This window comes from Dermacentor albipictus, chromosome 8 (assembly GCF_038994185.2).
Source record: "Dermacentor albipictus isolate Rhodes 1998 colony chromosome 8, USDA_Dalb.pri_finalv2, whole genome shotgun sequence".
In the NCBI taxonomy this organism is placed as follows: domain Eukaryota; kingdom Metazoa; phylum Arthropoda; class Arachnida; order Ixodida; family Ixodidae; genus Dermacentor; species Dermacentor albipictus.
In genome coordinates, this window is record NC_091828.1 from 107824784 (window position 1) to 107838795 (window position 14012).

At 47.3% G+C, this 14012-nt stretch overlaps 1 protein-coding gene across 6 annotated transcripts in view; it reads left to right on the top strand.

The window, feature by feature from the left end:
* Nucleotides 1-14012, top strand: part of LOC139048971 (kinesin-like protein KIF19) — a 214136-nt gene that overhangs the window by 160408 nt on the left and 39716 nt on the right. For 3 of the 6 annotated variants that reach the window (XM_070523981.1, XM_070523983.1, XM_070523980.1), the window contains exons 20-22: nt 2202-2427; nt 5631-5878; nt 7447-7511. In XM_070523981.1, the coding sequence (XP_070380082.1) occupies nt 2202-2427; nt 5631-5878; nt 7447-7511 (539 nt within the window). Of the gene's footprint in view, nt 1-2201; nt 2428-5630; nt 5879-7446; nt 7512-11119; nt 12299-14012 lie in introns of those variants that run through there. The other 3 variants (XM_070523982.1, XM_070523984.1, XM_070523985.1) reach the window with 3 other exon arrangements.

Genomic DNA, 14012 nt, shown 5'->3' on the forward strand with positions numbered 1-14012 from the left:
ACTGTCGAAGGGACTCTTCTTCCCCAAAGAAGAGTAACTCCTCTGACAGAAACGACAGTATTAGTTCAGAGTAGAGCCTCCCCATAAGTGGAAACAGAGCGTGGCGACAATGCCCCGCAGCAACTGCCTCGCACCGGTTACGCCATAGACAAAAAGCCCCCGCATCAATTAAAAGTAGCGCAAAGCGGCCACGTGAGCAGCAACCAGATGTAATAAAGCGGTTAACTCCAAGACCACGGAAACCAGTATGGACGGCCTCCCAAAATAGCCTGGCAAATACGCATTGCAGTAGCACATATTTATTGGATCCTTGAAAGGGGCAATTCGGACACAGCGAATATGGGACAAGGCCCCACCGCTCTATAGCCTGTCACGAGTTCGAATCACTTGCCACCCTAGACGCCACATGACGTCGCGTATGTGGCCAGGCAGAAATGACGCTGTTATCGCATCCCACTACACATTACTGGAACGTGCGCGGCGCGCTGGGGGAACTAGAGGAAGCAGTAAGGCTGACATATTATCTACAACACGGTTTTCGAGAACGCCTACATCAGGACGTACCTGTTGTATTCGGCGATAAAATTACACGGCTGTAGAGTAAAATGCAGGTTCGTTTAACGCTTGTGGTCCGCGATTTATGTACGCGTTCGGTAACATATAACGAATTATTGTGCCAAGGAAATAGCAAGCGAGTTCACGCGCAGGACACTGATCACACTGTAACAGACGGAGCAGAGCTCGCAGAGCAAGCAGCCGGCAGCGGACAGACATGGATGGCAACGCGAACCCAGCGCGAGAGCGTGGTTGCCCAAGCGCCGCGAGACAGAACAGTTCTGTACTGCTAGCGACCAGAAGAACGAACCAAGAAAGGACTGGAATGGCCTAATAATCCGTGATGGTAGCTGTACAACGTGACAAACGTACCACACTCGGCGGCAAAATACAGACTGTGCTAAGTACATTCTTTCTAATAGGGGTAAATCATACTCTTGAACATCTTGAATATTTCACCTCACATCTTCAAGAATTGATAGCCACACAGAGTCTGATGAGTCTCAGGACAGAAAACGCTGCTCTAGCGCAGGGCCAAGTGCCGACTAAGTGCCGTAAGTGCATATCTTATTAAAGGGAGACGTTGCCCTCTCTACGTCGCTAATTGAAAGTTGTTTGAAATTTGGCTGATCTTTCGAATTCTCATTTCTTGAAAGTGCAGCCCATTAAGTTACGCTGGTGCATTGCGGCGAAGTTTAAGAAATTCCCCGAAGGGGGCAATGTCCGAAATCCCTGGGCATGACCACCGGATCGAGCTAAAATGCTCCAGTGCTGGACCGCCTGTGGGTCTTTCTGGACAAAAACCAGTTGTACGTGCGCGCTGAACTTAATTCTTCTCGGTGGAGGGAAATTCCATAGTGTCTTCTGCGACTGTTATGGCTGGGGCGTTGAACTAAAGGCCGGCGACATGCGATCTAAAAAAAAGGCTCGTTTGTGACCTGATGCGACAGCCAGAGAGTGCTAACAAGCCCCCTTTCGGCTGTGCAGCTCGGTTATATGATCGTCTTACAACATCCTCGACATAGCGCAAGGGTAAGCACTGAGGCGTCTTCATTCCAGGCGACCTCATCCATAGCGTCCTCATCCATGGTTCCATCCCTGCACCAGGGAGCCCTAAAGCCCTTTAGACTTCGTAAAGTAGCGGCATGCTTTGAAGAATGCCGCCTCCTTCTCGCGCGCTCTGGCCGAGAAGGACACCGCGTCGCTATAGGCCTAATAGCATCACGTGGGCCCTCGCGCCGTACTTCAGCGCCATTTTCGCTCGAGAAGCGTCTACGGAGTGGCGAGGAGCGCATGTTGGCCCCGTTGCTACGCTTGAGTGGTGTAGGCGGCGCCACGGTCGAGGAGGGAGCGTGAAAGAGAGGAGAAACGAGGAGGAGAGTGTCGCTACTTTACGAAGTTTAGGGATTTTAGGGTGCCCCGGTGCAAACCGTTGCGGTTTGTCGAGGATCCTGTTTGCGAGTATTATATGTTCGTTATATGTCCGGTTGTCCACTCGCATAAACTATTAGGTTTGAGATTTTTTAAACTGGAGTGCGTAAATGTTCTAACGGTGCTCTGTCTGCGAAACCATATTTTTTTCTTTCCTCGGCCTGTGTCCGTTGCATTGCTGACGGCGTCCCCCGCTGTGCCGGCCCCTCTTTCAGTCAGAGCGACAACGTGGCGGTCAGGAGACACGAGGCTCTCCGCGCTCACCGAGACGCAGGAGGAGGAGGAGGAGGAGGGGCAATCGCAGGAGCGAGGAGAGTACGGACAACCCGCCACGGCCAGCACCACGGCGCCAACGGGAGCAGCGGCGGGAGCAGTGACAGTGTCTCCGAACCGCCGCACACACCCGGAAGTAGTCTGCTGTCACACCTGCCTCCCGTGGAGGTGAGAACAGTGCCATATATATATATATATATATATATATATATATAATATTGTCACGTGGTAGTGACGTTAAAGAACAGAGTAGCAGTACTGTGAAAGACAAAACTAGCTTTTATTGGGCGAACCTGTGCCCACAAAACAGGCTACACTTAAAGCACAACGATAGCGGCGAACACAGTCGGCGATCGTCGAAAATCTGATCAGCGGGTCAAGCGCGTCGGCTTTTATAGATCAGTCGTGGAATGTTCCAGATTAAGCGATGGCACCCGCGTGCCTTCCACAAAGTTCTACACTATTCACGTCGCGCATACATGCAATCAGGTTACACATGTTGCAGGGAAAGACAGTGGAGGGAACCGTTGATAACATGCCAGAAACTTCTTTTACATGCAGGCGCGTCCTGCGCTGCACGATAACATTGGTTAGGCGGCTAAACGTGGTCGCCCGATAAAGATAAGTACACGTGTCAATATTGCCTTGGTTTGGTAACTGAAATGCGGGCGTGCCAACGTGGGCAACGATAGGTAGAATGAAAAAAATTTTGAAGCGCGATTTAACGCTTGGTCGAAATCGATGAAAGGTAATGTCTTCCTGGACGCTTGTCATCGGTCGTCATGATCATCCTCGTAGTCATTATCATCACCATTATCAGCATCCTCATAGCCGTCGTCATTTATCGTACGGATTGTCATCACCATCATCACCATTTATATCATATAGTCATTGGTGCGGCTCGCCGAACGAACTATATGATTGTCAGCAGCAGCATCTTTGTCACATTATTAGGCAACGCTGTGTTTGGGATCAGTCCACTAAAGAGGCTAGAGGCCAGAAACAGACGTACCCGATGCAGAAAAGTGGCGAGAACGCTGTCTTCGAAGAGAGAGCGCAAATGTCACTCCTTTTAGTTCTACTTGGAGTCCGTGTTTGCACGCCTACGTTTCATTCCTGTGAATCTTTGCCCACTTGCTTGACTTTCAGTCGTTCGGAAAATTGCCGTACACCTGCATGTAACACAGAAGCTACAAAGGAAAAATAGCACAGTTTTCTTTTCATACAAAGAAGCTTCGCAGTTGAAAGAACTTCTGACTAGTCCAAGAATTGAACCCCGAACCAATGCCTTTTCGAGGCGATCGCTCTGCCTTCTTACAGTTGTTCTGCCGACCTCCTGGCAAGCTCACATGGTAGAGCGACCGCCCGGAAAGTCGGTGGTCCCGAGTTCTATCATTAACACAAGACAAATTTCTCCAGAACTGCGAAACTTTCTTTCTGAGGAGACTGTAACGGTTTCCTTAGTAGGTTCGTGCTTCTCTGGGATGGCACATTTCCCTCTCACAAAGGTTCTTCCACCTTCCAGATTTCCTCAAGAACTGCTTGGCCATAATTGAAAGGCGCAGCCATATTTGGTCACATAAGTGGCGCCACTTTTTAGAGGCGTCTCAAAGTTACATCGATAGCCGAGCCTCTCGATAGCTCTGTTTCGGAGCTCCCTACAGAACTTCGAAGTCATCTATTGTTACACCTCGAACTGCTTCCCGTGGAGGCTAGCAGACGATCGAAGACAGAACCGGGATTAAAAGAGAACACCCCCAGGTAGCACAAACCCATCTAGAAGACATCTATATTTGAGCTTGTTCAAGCCAAAAGGTTGTCTACTATCCGGCTTGTGCAAGCTGAGCAATAGCCCCAGAACTCCACAAGCCCTCCTGAAGCCAAGCTAATGCTCCCTCTGTACGAGGGAACTATGACCATGAGGAAACTATGCGGGGACTCGGCGAGAACCGGTTCCCGATGTAACAATTTTAACACGGAGAACAGATACTAACGGCACCGAGTGATCCTACACCAACCAAAATGTAATCTCAACTAGACCAGTCTATTAAGTTGTGTCCGCGACATTAGACGTGCCTCAAGGAAATACGATACAATAACCGACATGCATTAAATGATGTGAAACAATAAACCAACTTGGTCATGGTGCTAAAGTCGTGCAACAGAGCTTTCAAAACGAGGCAAAAAGTTTGATCACTTACCCAAATGAAGCTGCGCTTTCAACGCAGAAAGACTCAGAGCAGGCGATGCGCGCACGGAACAAATCCGTTGAACACGTTAAAAAATGCGCGATATTCAAGCGGATTCAATACATGGGAGCACGGAGGTGCCAGCGTTGAAAGCGGCCAAGCCACAGTAGCGCACCTATTCTTGCGCGACTCTATATTATATTAGCTTGTGAAACTTCATTTGAATGTCTTTATTTAAACTTCTACAAATTAAATAATAACTTTAAACATTTTCATTGAAAGTTTTTGTTGTATTGTGATCAAGGACACACGAAACACTGGCATAGCTTTGGTTTCGGATGACGCGGTAAATTTAAATTGACAAATATTGACAAGCGCTGTCACCGACAGCGCTCTTTGCGAAATCGTCTCATGCACAAGTTTTGTAGTGCACTGGTTGATTATTGTATTTTGCGGAGCATTTCTATATGACGATAACATACCGATGTAATCATTCCACTGATGGTGTTGAACTAATCGTTGTAACCCGGAGGTAAAAAATGCGCGTAAATTTTGCTTGTAAGATTTGGAGGCCGACTTTAAAAACGTACTTGAGCCTTTACGTCTCCATCAGACCTTGCAGCAGAAGTCTTAAAGACATGCACTATAAGCTGTACAGAAGACGTCTAATTTGGAGCTTAAGTTAGCACTAGCCAGGCCAAGCTGGGTCAAGCCGAGTCTGGAGCGCTTGTAGCCGACTTTTGCTTCCTAGGCCGCCATATCTGCGTGAAAAATGGTGCCAGCTGTTAGGAGCGCACCGAAGCAATAGAGATAGCTGGGGCTTCCCGGAGGCCTTCTTCGTGGTATGTACTCCATGCGCTCTGAAGACGTCTGCTGTCACGCTTGCCTCTCATGGAGGTATAACGAAGACCAGATAAAGCGCGGTGATATCCATATGTGTGTGTACGAGTGGCGCCGCCTAATAACTCATACTCGTTCAGAGGACACTTTACGTATCTTTACGCAACAGAAGCATCAAAGTGGAACCTTGTAACTTTCTTGGTCTCTTTAAGCCAGCACAAGGCGGCCAGTTGGTCTTTACAACGGCTAAGCTCCGTGTGACTTTCTCTTTTCCGTCGTGAGGGAGTGCGTGTGGAGCACTGCTGTAACCAATTTGTTCGCATTCGCGTCTTCTCGCTCCAGTTGACCAACTACGTCAGCCACCGAGAAGACATCGAGGAGAGCACGAGGCGCATTTCCAGTCTGGCCAACCAGAGGAGGTTCCTGCGCACCGCCGAGCGCTCGCGTAGCCAGTTGGTCGAAAGTACGTCGCCGGGAACGCCGCAGGTGCGCCGCTACGTGGGTTCCAACGCAAGCTCCGTGGCGTCATCTGCCCTCGCCAACGGCACGTCGTCTGTTCTGGATCGGAGGCTGCTTCATCCGGCCTACCGGTGCGCCACCATTCGAATGTCTTTACTGTACACGGTGTCGCATCACGTTGAAGCAACTTGAGCACCTCGGCATTGTTAGACATTTTGAAAATGAGACGAGGACAGCGAACACCACTGCTGCAGCGATCGCAAATCTGCCCACGAAGGTTTGAAGATACAGAAACAGTGAAAGAAACGATTTCCTTCTGGCCTGAGCAGATTAATCACGAATGCCTCCTGGCCTGACTGAAGTTTGTCCCTCTTAGTGTGGATACTATCAAAAAAAAGCTTCCAAAGTTACAAATAGCTTCCGGTCAGCATATTCATTCATTTTATTGTGAAAACTGAGATCTGAACTCTTGATAGTTCCGCAGGTGACTGCAGCTCGTGGTGTAAACAAGAACAACTTGCAGGGGTTTGGCTGCTAAGCCATTGTAGTGTTGATTTCCGTTTAAGATTTTGTCTTGTAAATGTAAACCTGCGTATAGGTAGGTATTGTAACATTATATAATCATGCAGCATGAATTTTCATGAATTTTTTAACGGCTAGCGTCGCTCGACGAGACTGCATGTCTGCGGTGGTCCAGCCTATTCAGCTAAACTTTGGGAAACTGACCATAGCTCACCCCCCCCCCCTTTCTTTTTATTCTGACAGCCTCTACTAGCGAAATAAAAAGTGGGCCATCGCCCAGAGCGTGCCACTCTTTCAGATGCTGGTCACATTGTTCAGAGGCTGATTATGGTTGGCCGGTTTTGCCGCCCCTCATAGTTTGCCGGCTAAAGCGTAAGAATGATAATAGCGCACGTCGGAAGTTGTCCATGCTCTGAAAACGGCTGCAACAATTACAGGGGAAGGAAAGCAATGTTCCCTCAATAAAATTCTTTACATGAATTTCTGTAAAGAACCGTGGCACTGGTGCCTACGGTAGCTGCAGGTGTGACAGTTTAGCCACCACGCGAACGATAAGTAGTGCATAGATTTTTTTAAGCTTAGCCTTCCTGGTTTTAAACGGGTTCGTGACTTCGCAGGATTGGTAATTTTAGACAAAATATATTGATTTATAAGTGCGATAATAACCAATGATTTGCTCACGTGTAGAAACGCATAGCCTTCGTGCGCTTAAAAAGCTATCATTCTTTGGATGCTTAGAAAGATGGAAACGCAACAGATACCGATAAAGGAACGACGGAAACCAAAATCATCAAGATTAAATAAATCTACATACTAGCCATCATTCTCGTGACCGGCTGAGTTGTAGTGCTAGAGTTATTTCTTGCAAATTTTGTTCGAAACTACAGGAGAATAGGGGGGCTGCGTGCGTGGCCCCAGCATCGTGATTCGTTGGTTAAAGCGCGTCTAGACGCGTCTAGGCGCGCTTGGGCGCGTATGACCAGGCACCGTAACGCTGCAAGAAAACTAAGCTGTGGCATGTTTTCCTGCAAGAGCACGCAAACAGCACTGACGCTGTGCTCCATAGAGCAGTTTGAAAAAATAAACAAGAAGGAAATCTGAGATCTTGAAAGTAGAGGGAAATGTTCGTGGTGATGTGTACGCTGTGCTAAGCTAACGCTTTTGTCTCCCCTTTCAGAAGGGACTCCCTTGAGTCTTTGCCGCAGCTACATGACGGCTACCGCAGGACCCCGAGGAAGAAAGGTAATTCGTATTTCGTGATCACGCGCTGGTGCATGTTCCTGGCAAAAATTAAAGGAGGTGTGTGGGGGGAGAGGAGGTGTGGTGGGTGGCGTGGATATGCGGATATAAGTGGCCATTAAGAGAAATCTTTAGCTTGGGGCCACCTCCAAATTTTCTATTCAAATAAGAAAAACATGTTTGAGAGGTAAATACGTGTTCTTCTTTTTAATCACCTTCTCGACACATTTGAATTAAAGTTGTTTTCTTTAAGCAAAAAAGGTAAAATTGTTGTGACTGTTGAAGCATTCTGCTTTATTTACGACCCTGATTCTTCAAAATCTTTGATGCCGGTTAGTTTCAAGAAAGAAATTGCTGCGTCTAGTTATACAAACTTAATGGAACATTGAAATAAGACACACAACATCTGACCTGTACCTCTCAGGTCATAGAAAGCGGACAAATATAATGTACTAGTGCATAGTTTATCATAAACAGCTGCTTTGTTCACGTGAGTCTTTCAAAATTCTTGCTCACAAATTACTGGAACGTGATGCATCATAAATCAACTTTGTCCGCTCTGGAAGCCCTAATCGGTGAAAACAATAAAATAAACTAAATAAACACTGCTAAGTTATTATTAATTTGCGAACAAGGAGCTTCAGTGCTTTTTCTAACTTTGTGATTTTCGCGATGTTTTTCCCAGACTTTCGGTCAGCGTCAATATAAATTACATATTTTCTCTAGAACATGTATCAAATTTCATTAAATAAGTAATGCTGTCCAACAGAGGTGCTCCGCAGGTCTAGGCAGGGAGCAGTGGTTGTGCAGTATCAAAGGACTATGGAACGATGTAGTACGGGTCAGGGGGGGGGGGGGGGGAGTGGCACAGGGATGGTGCAGCACTCAGGACAAATAGCTCCACGACAGAACTACACTGACGGCATTCAGGAGCTGGCATTCTGAAATTTTGTCTCTCCACTTGTTCTCTTCTTTTTTTATGAACATCAACAAGACATTGTTTTCGTTTAGGGTCGGCTACTTCTCAATACGCAATATCAAGCCTCAAGAGAAGCTCTACCTTGACTCCAATGTGTAGGGCACAATGCCAGGTCCCGACTAAAAAAGAGGACACTCTGCTTCAATCATGGTTCCTGATTATTCTTACGACGAAAAGGAGTTGCTTGAAAAACGCACCTTCACTCCAGTGCATTCGGATCGCGGGCGCCGTGTAAAGAATGTTTATCGATCGGAAACTGCCGTGAGGTGTTACTGAAGCACAGCGGGTACCTCATTCGACTCACGGAATCGCTCATTGCTCACGGAAGCCTATGGCTTTCGTGAGCAATAGAGCAACGGAGAAAAAAAAAAGCCAGCTACGTAAGTATATCCAACAGCAAAGAGTAAAATTAAAAGGGAAAACTTTTACAACGAAGCCTGTTAATGCGACAAGATGCGCTACAAAACGTTATGCACCAGTTTTTCACGCTTTGCTGTAAGGCTTTTATTGCGTGCGAATTCAAGTAGTAGGAGGTGGTGGTTACGAGACCTCGGCGGAAGAGGTCGCTGCACTTTGATGACACCCTACAGCCATCTATGGGTGACGAGCTTGTAAGCCAGGTGCTTTCGTGGCCTATTTGAATGCACTAAAGGAAGTTTTTGTTTCTCAATCAATTCAAGAAACATAAGGAAACGTGATTGAAGAACAGTGTCTTCTTCAGTCCAGATGCGACGTGGTTCTCTGCACAGTGGAGTCGAATCAGTTGTACGTCTTTAACATCTTGACTACCCGCGTGCTGTGTTCATCGTGAAGCTGTTCTATCCGTGATGTTCTGGCCTGCACTGTACGTGACACGCTGCCTTGTCGTGGCCACCTGATCACCCCCCCCCCTCTCTCTCTCTCTAATATTGATGACGGTGACTGATTGGCGTTTGATGCACAAGGGCTTCGGTTGCTTGCTAAATATTATTGTGCGCTCCGATGAGAGTTGTACAGGGACCTGTGCTTTTTAAAATAAAGATATTGGAAGTTTGTGCACTTACTGCTGTTTTGTTATTGCTTAAATTTTGCAACAAAATTGCATTTTTCTGGTCTGTGTCATACAACAAAACATTTGGAATTTCATGTCTTTTATGGTTTGTCCAAAACTCTTGCTTCCGACAAGAGGCGAAACCAGTTCAGCTCTTTGCAGTCGCACCAGTCTTTGATGAAGTGGTGTGCGTAGGGAGGCAATTTTTTTTTTAATGTACAAACCGGGCAAGCAAAATGGTTATTGAGCAATGCGGATCGGAAACTGTGATCATGCTGCTAACTTTGACTGATATCGAAGCATCAATAAGTGCAAAGTGCCTTGCAAGAACAGAAACGTAGGTCTCTGTACATCGCTATAGCACGTCTATCGCACGAGCACACCGTGTTAGAAGGATCCGAAGTATTTCAGGGGCACTGGAGCACTTGACGTGCACGAAACATTTTTGACATCTCTCTAACCCTCGGTGGCTATCAGCAATGGCTCCTCTATATCACACCTTCTGAGCAGGCTCTGCGAACTCCCTCATTTTTCTCTGAGCTTAATATACGCCGAACTATCCTCTACAGTTTCCGTCAGCATAACTTTACAACGGAGGGAACAGAAATGAAACAAGTACGGAAAGTCGTCCCTGTGTGTAATGTTACGCTAGCCGAACATGTCGGTATGCACCAACTAAGCCCATCAAAATACCGCATTAACCATACTTTGTTCTTCAGTCAACATAAGCAAGGCGCAGGAGGAGTATTTCTAGATAAAACGTCAGTAGTGTTAGCCTGATAATGTTCCCTCCTGGAACCAGCAGTGAACACTATCGGCCATGGAGCTCAACTGATAGCATGTGGACGGGGCTTCAGTGATAAAACCATCTTGAGTTCATGAACTTTTGCGCACGCCGCTGGGCCCGATGGTTGGAATCCGTTCACCCGACTATTTACCGACATATTTATTACTGTTTTCTGCTCAGACATGAATGACGCAACACTAGCCATGTTGCGGAAACAGCCGTGGCCATACATTACGGTTATGGCGCAGGTAAATGCTATTTGGAGGTTTCTTCAAAGACGACGCCAAACGAAACGATGTCATGCATGTTTCCTTGCTTGCTTGCCTGCTTGTTTCTGTTGCCTTGTTGGTTTCTCTTCGCCTTAATTGTAGTACACTGCTTTCTTTGCTTTCTTTGCTCTTATAGAGTGTTCTACAACTTTTTTTTTTTTTGCTAACCACATTAAATTCCACATTTCCGTTGACAGGACGCAGATGTTCTTCAAGAAACGTAATTTTTGACATATGATGCTTGTTATACACTTATTGTATGCCCGTTTCTTTGTTTCTCGCGAATAAAGTGAAAACCAGCAAAACATCCTGCTTGTGTTTTAATCAGCGCTCCTCGCGTTAGTATTGCACCAATATCACAAGCAGCATGACTAGAAGATCTCTCAACGACATCTCGTATGGAGTGTCCTGCCAGCTAAACTATAGCCACAGGTCGAGCCTTTGCAGCTAACCACAGAGGGAAAGAGAGAGGTGCAAAAATGTTCCAGCGGCAGGTGCTGACCAGTGTGCTGTGTGTGTCTCTCTCTCTTTTCGGTGTGCTTCCAGAGCAAGAGTCGTGTAGCATTCAGTAGACGCGGGGCAGTGGTCTCTCTCTCTCCCTGCCCTTCGACGACCCGCTGGCGACGCAAAGCTCGTCACCGCTGGCTGGAAGCTTCTGTGTCCGCGTCTGTTTCCACCCCCTGTAGATGCGACGCTTCGCTCCCGCGTCCTGCGAACTGTCGGCAGCGGCGCGGGCCGGCGGTCTCTGCCGGCCAGGACTGCGACGGCCACCGTGAGGCAAGCCACCCGCGGCCGCATCACGCTGCAAGACGTGCTCCGCTTCTACGTGGAACGCTGAACCGCGTAGCCGCATCGCGCTGCAAGACGTGCTCCGATTGTACGTGGAAAGCTGAACCGTGTATAGGTGTGCGCGCGTGGGTGCCCCACTGACGTCGGGATTTGGCGGGATCCTGCGCGTTGCTGCCACCGGAGGCAACTTAAGGGCAGTGACCGCTGAAGAATGTGAGCCCTGCCTCGACGCAGAGCTACAAGACTGCTGCGCCCCGTAGAAATGTTCTGAGCGTTCCCGTGCAAGGTCTTCAGCATGTCGCATGTTTGCAGGGCCAGGTATGTACAAGCTGCGTGGTTAACCCGACACAATCCACGCGTACAAGGCGCTCTGTTGTAATGCCACACTTTGCGGATTAACCCCTCCGCGAAATGTTCGCAAGCCACTCGGCGGTGATAAGTGGGATAGTTGACTTTCCGTGCATTAGACACGTACTGCGTTCTACGTGTGGATTATGGTCATCATGGTCTACCGGTGCTGCTGACGTGCTACGATTGCAATGCTTTTCTCAAACAACACAAGAGCCAAAGTTCTGGATCAAGGTTAGAGGATTATAGACCAGAAGACTTGACAAACGCTTTCTTACAATGGAAATTCCGTCCAGTTTGTATGAAACAGTACAGGTACCACGTGGCGTCAACGTGACACGATGTACAGTCGTCTCCGCCCGAATTCGCACTGCGTGTGAGTGGTCTGAAGTGCTTCGCAAAGGTTTTCCTAGTCATTATATCCGACGTAGCGAAACGCTGCAACATGCTTTCGCAGTACTTTTTCTGGCGCATTGTGCTGTAACGTAGCGTTGAAACACAAGGTGTACACGAACGTAACCGCTCGGAACGGTTCTCTGCGTAGCCGTTCTGAATTACGGATGTAATTATAAATGTATATTCTGCTAACGACAGTTGTTCATTGTTTGTCCTTAAGTGTTGTATTGCGCTCATGAACGACGATAACGCATGCCTTCATGAGGTCATGAGCACTGAATTGTTAGTAGAAAACCACTGCTCGAGTTCGGCCTACGCTTGGCAAATCCCCGGATGTATCTGTATAAACATGTCGCCTGTCGGGGACGGTTCTTGTTCGCATGGCCCTTGACCTAACTGGCACTGAAGGGAAACATTAAGTTAAACTGTATACTTAAATTGTGCTTCTTCTATAGCACCACAGCCACTCTTATCGTGAGTGAAGGTATGGTAAGTCGGTAAGACGCAAGAATGGAAAACGGATGACAGCGTCTTTCTGAGCTTCCCGTATACCAGCTTGCCGCGATCTCATGGATTTCTAGCAGCGTCTGCTCCGGTCCAGGTAATGGCTTATCAGTGAAAAAAAAAAGACTTCTTTGCATTCTGAACAAACAAACCAGTCAGTCTAATGAGGTTTGATTGGCAACCTTTCTGCACCAAAACTGGCCCGTATACAAGAAAAATTGTTAAGCTAATTGACGTCACACGAACGCATCCGTGCTCGGGTTTCACCGCGAGATTCAAGAACGGAGCGTCTTCGTATTGTGCAGCAATTTTCCTAAACATAATTGTGAAGGCACAGTCCTTTAATGCAAATTGACCTAATGCTTCTCTTTAATGTCTCCCTGTAATCCATCGGGAACTGTTGGCAACCACGCGAGCGTATTCCCTCCCTGCGAACCGTCAGCAAAAACACTGTGTTTTAAACACGACAGGTTTTTGTATGCTTCAGGACGTCCCAATGTCAATTTCCGGCTTAGTAATGTAATTAGCTGCTTTCTGTAAACACATACTGAATCCTTCTTTACAGTCATCGAACCATGGTGCAACTACAAAAAAAAGAAGAAAAGAACAGAGCTCGTCTTTGTCGCTCCAGTGATCATCGTGTTCGGACATCCTGTTTGATATCACCACGTAGATACAACTTTCCATCCCCCCCCCCTTAAAATTCGCGTGTGGATATCACCCAATTTGTTGTGAGACAACAGTTATATATTCGTTCATGAATGGACATCCCATCCGCCTCTAGGTAGAAGATTAACTGCCAAAAAGGGTAAAGCAGCACGAATCATGACAGTTCAGAGCTATCATCACAAACTGTTCAGTCGGTAACTAGATAACCGCGTGGTCAGCTTTTTAACATCCATATTTTTCGATAGCAAGCAGAACCCAATAAGAAAATGACGGACAATGCCGCTGTACTTGCATCTGGAGCAACTTGGCTGATCAGTGCGTGAGCTAGCTGTGGCTGCTAGCCGTTGTTTAGCAATGCAGGTATCTTGTTGCCGCACAGTAGTAAGCGTATGCGAAGATTTTCAGAAGCGTACGTTACCTTCAAGAACTCTGTTGGCTGTGTCAGCTGTTCCTAACTTGCAAGGCCCGTTAAGGAGATAGACTATCCGGGGAGCACGGGATCAGCTTCCCTGTCTGCTCCCTCATTCCTTGTCTGGGTTTCTTCCGCGTTCGTGACATGAGTGATGGTTCTTTAGAGTTACTTATTTGTTTGGTTTAAATAAAGCCTTGCAATTCTGAGCAGCGACGTTCTTCGCTCTCTTCTTACTGTGCTCTGCTTGGCATCTAAGACAGCAGGATGAATCGGCACCGACGAAGCCAAATTTCAGTTCTTGACATCACCTGTTCTTAACAT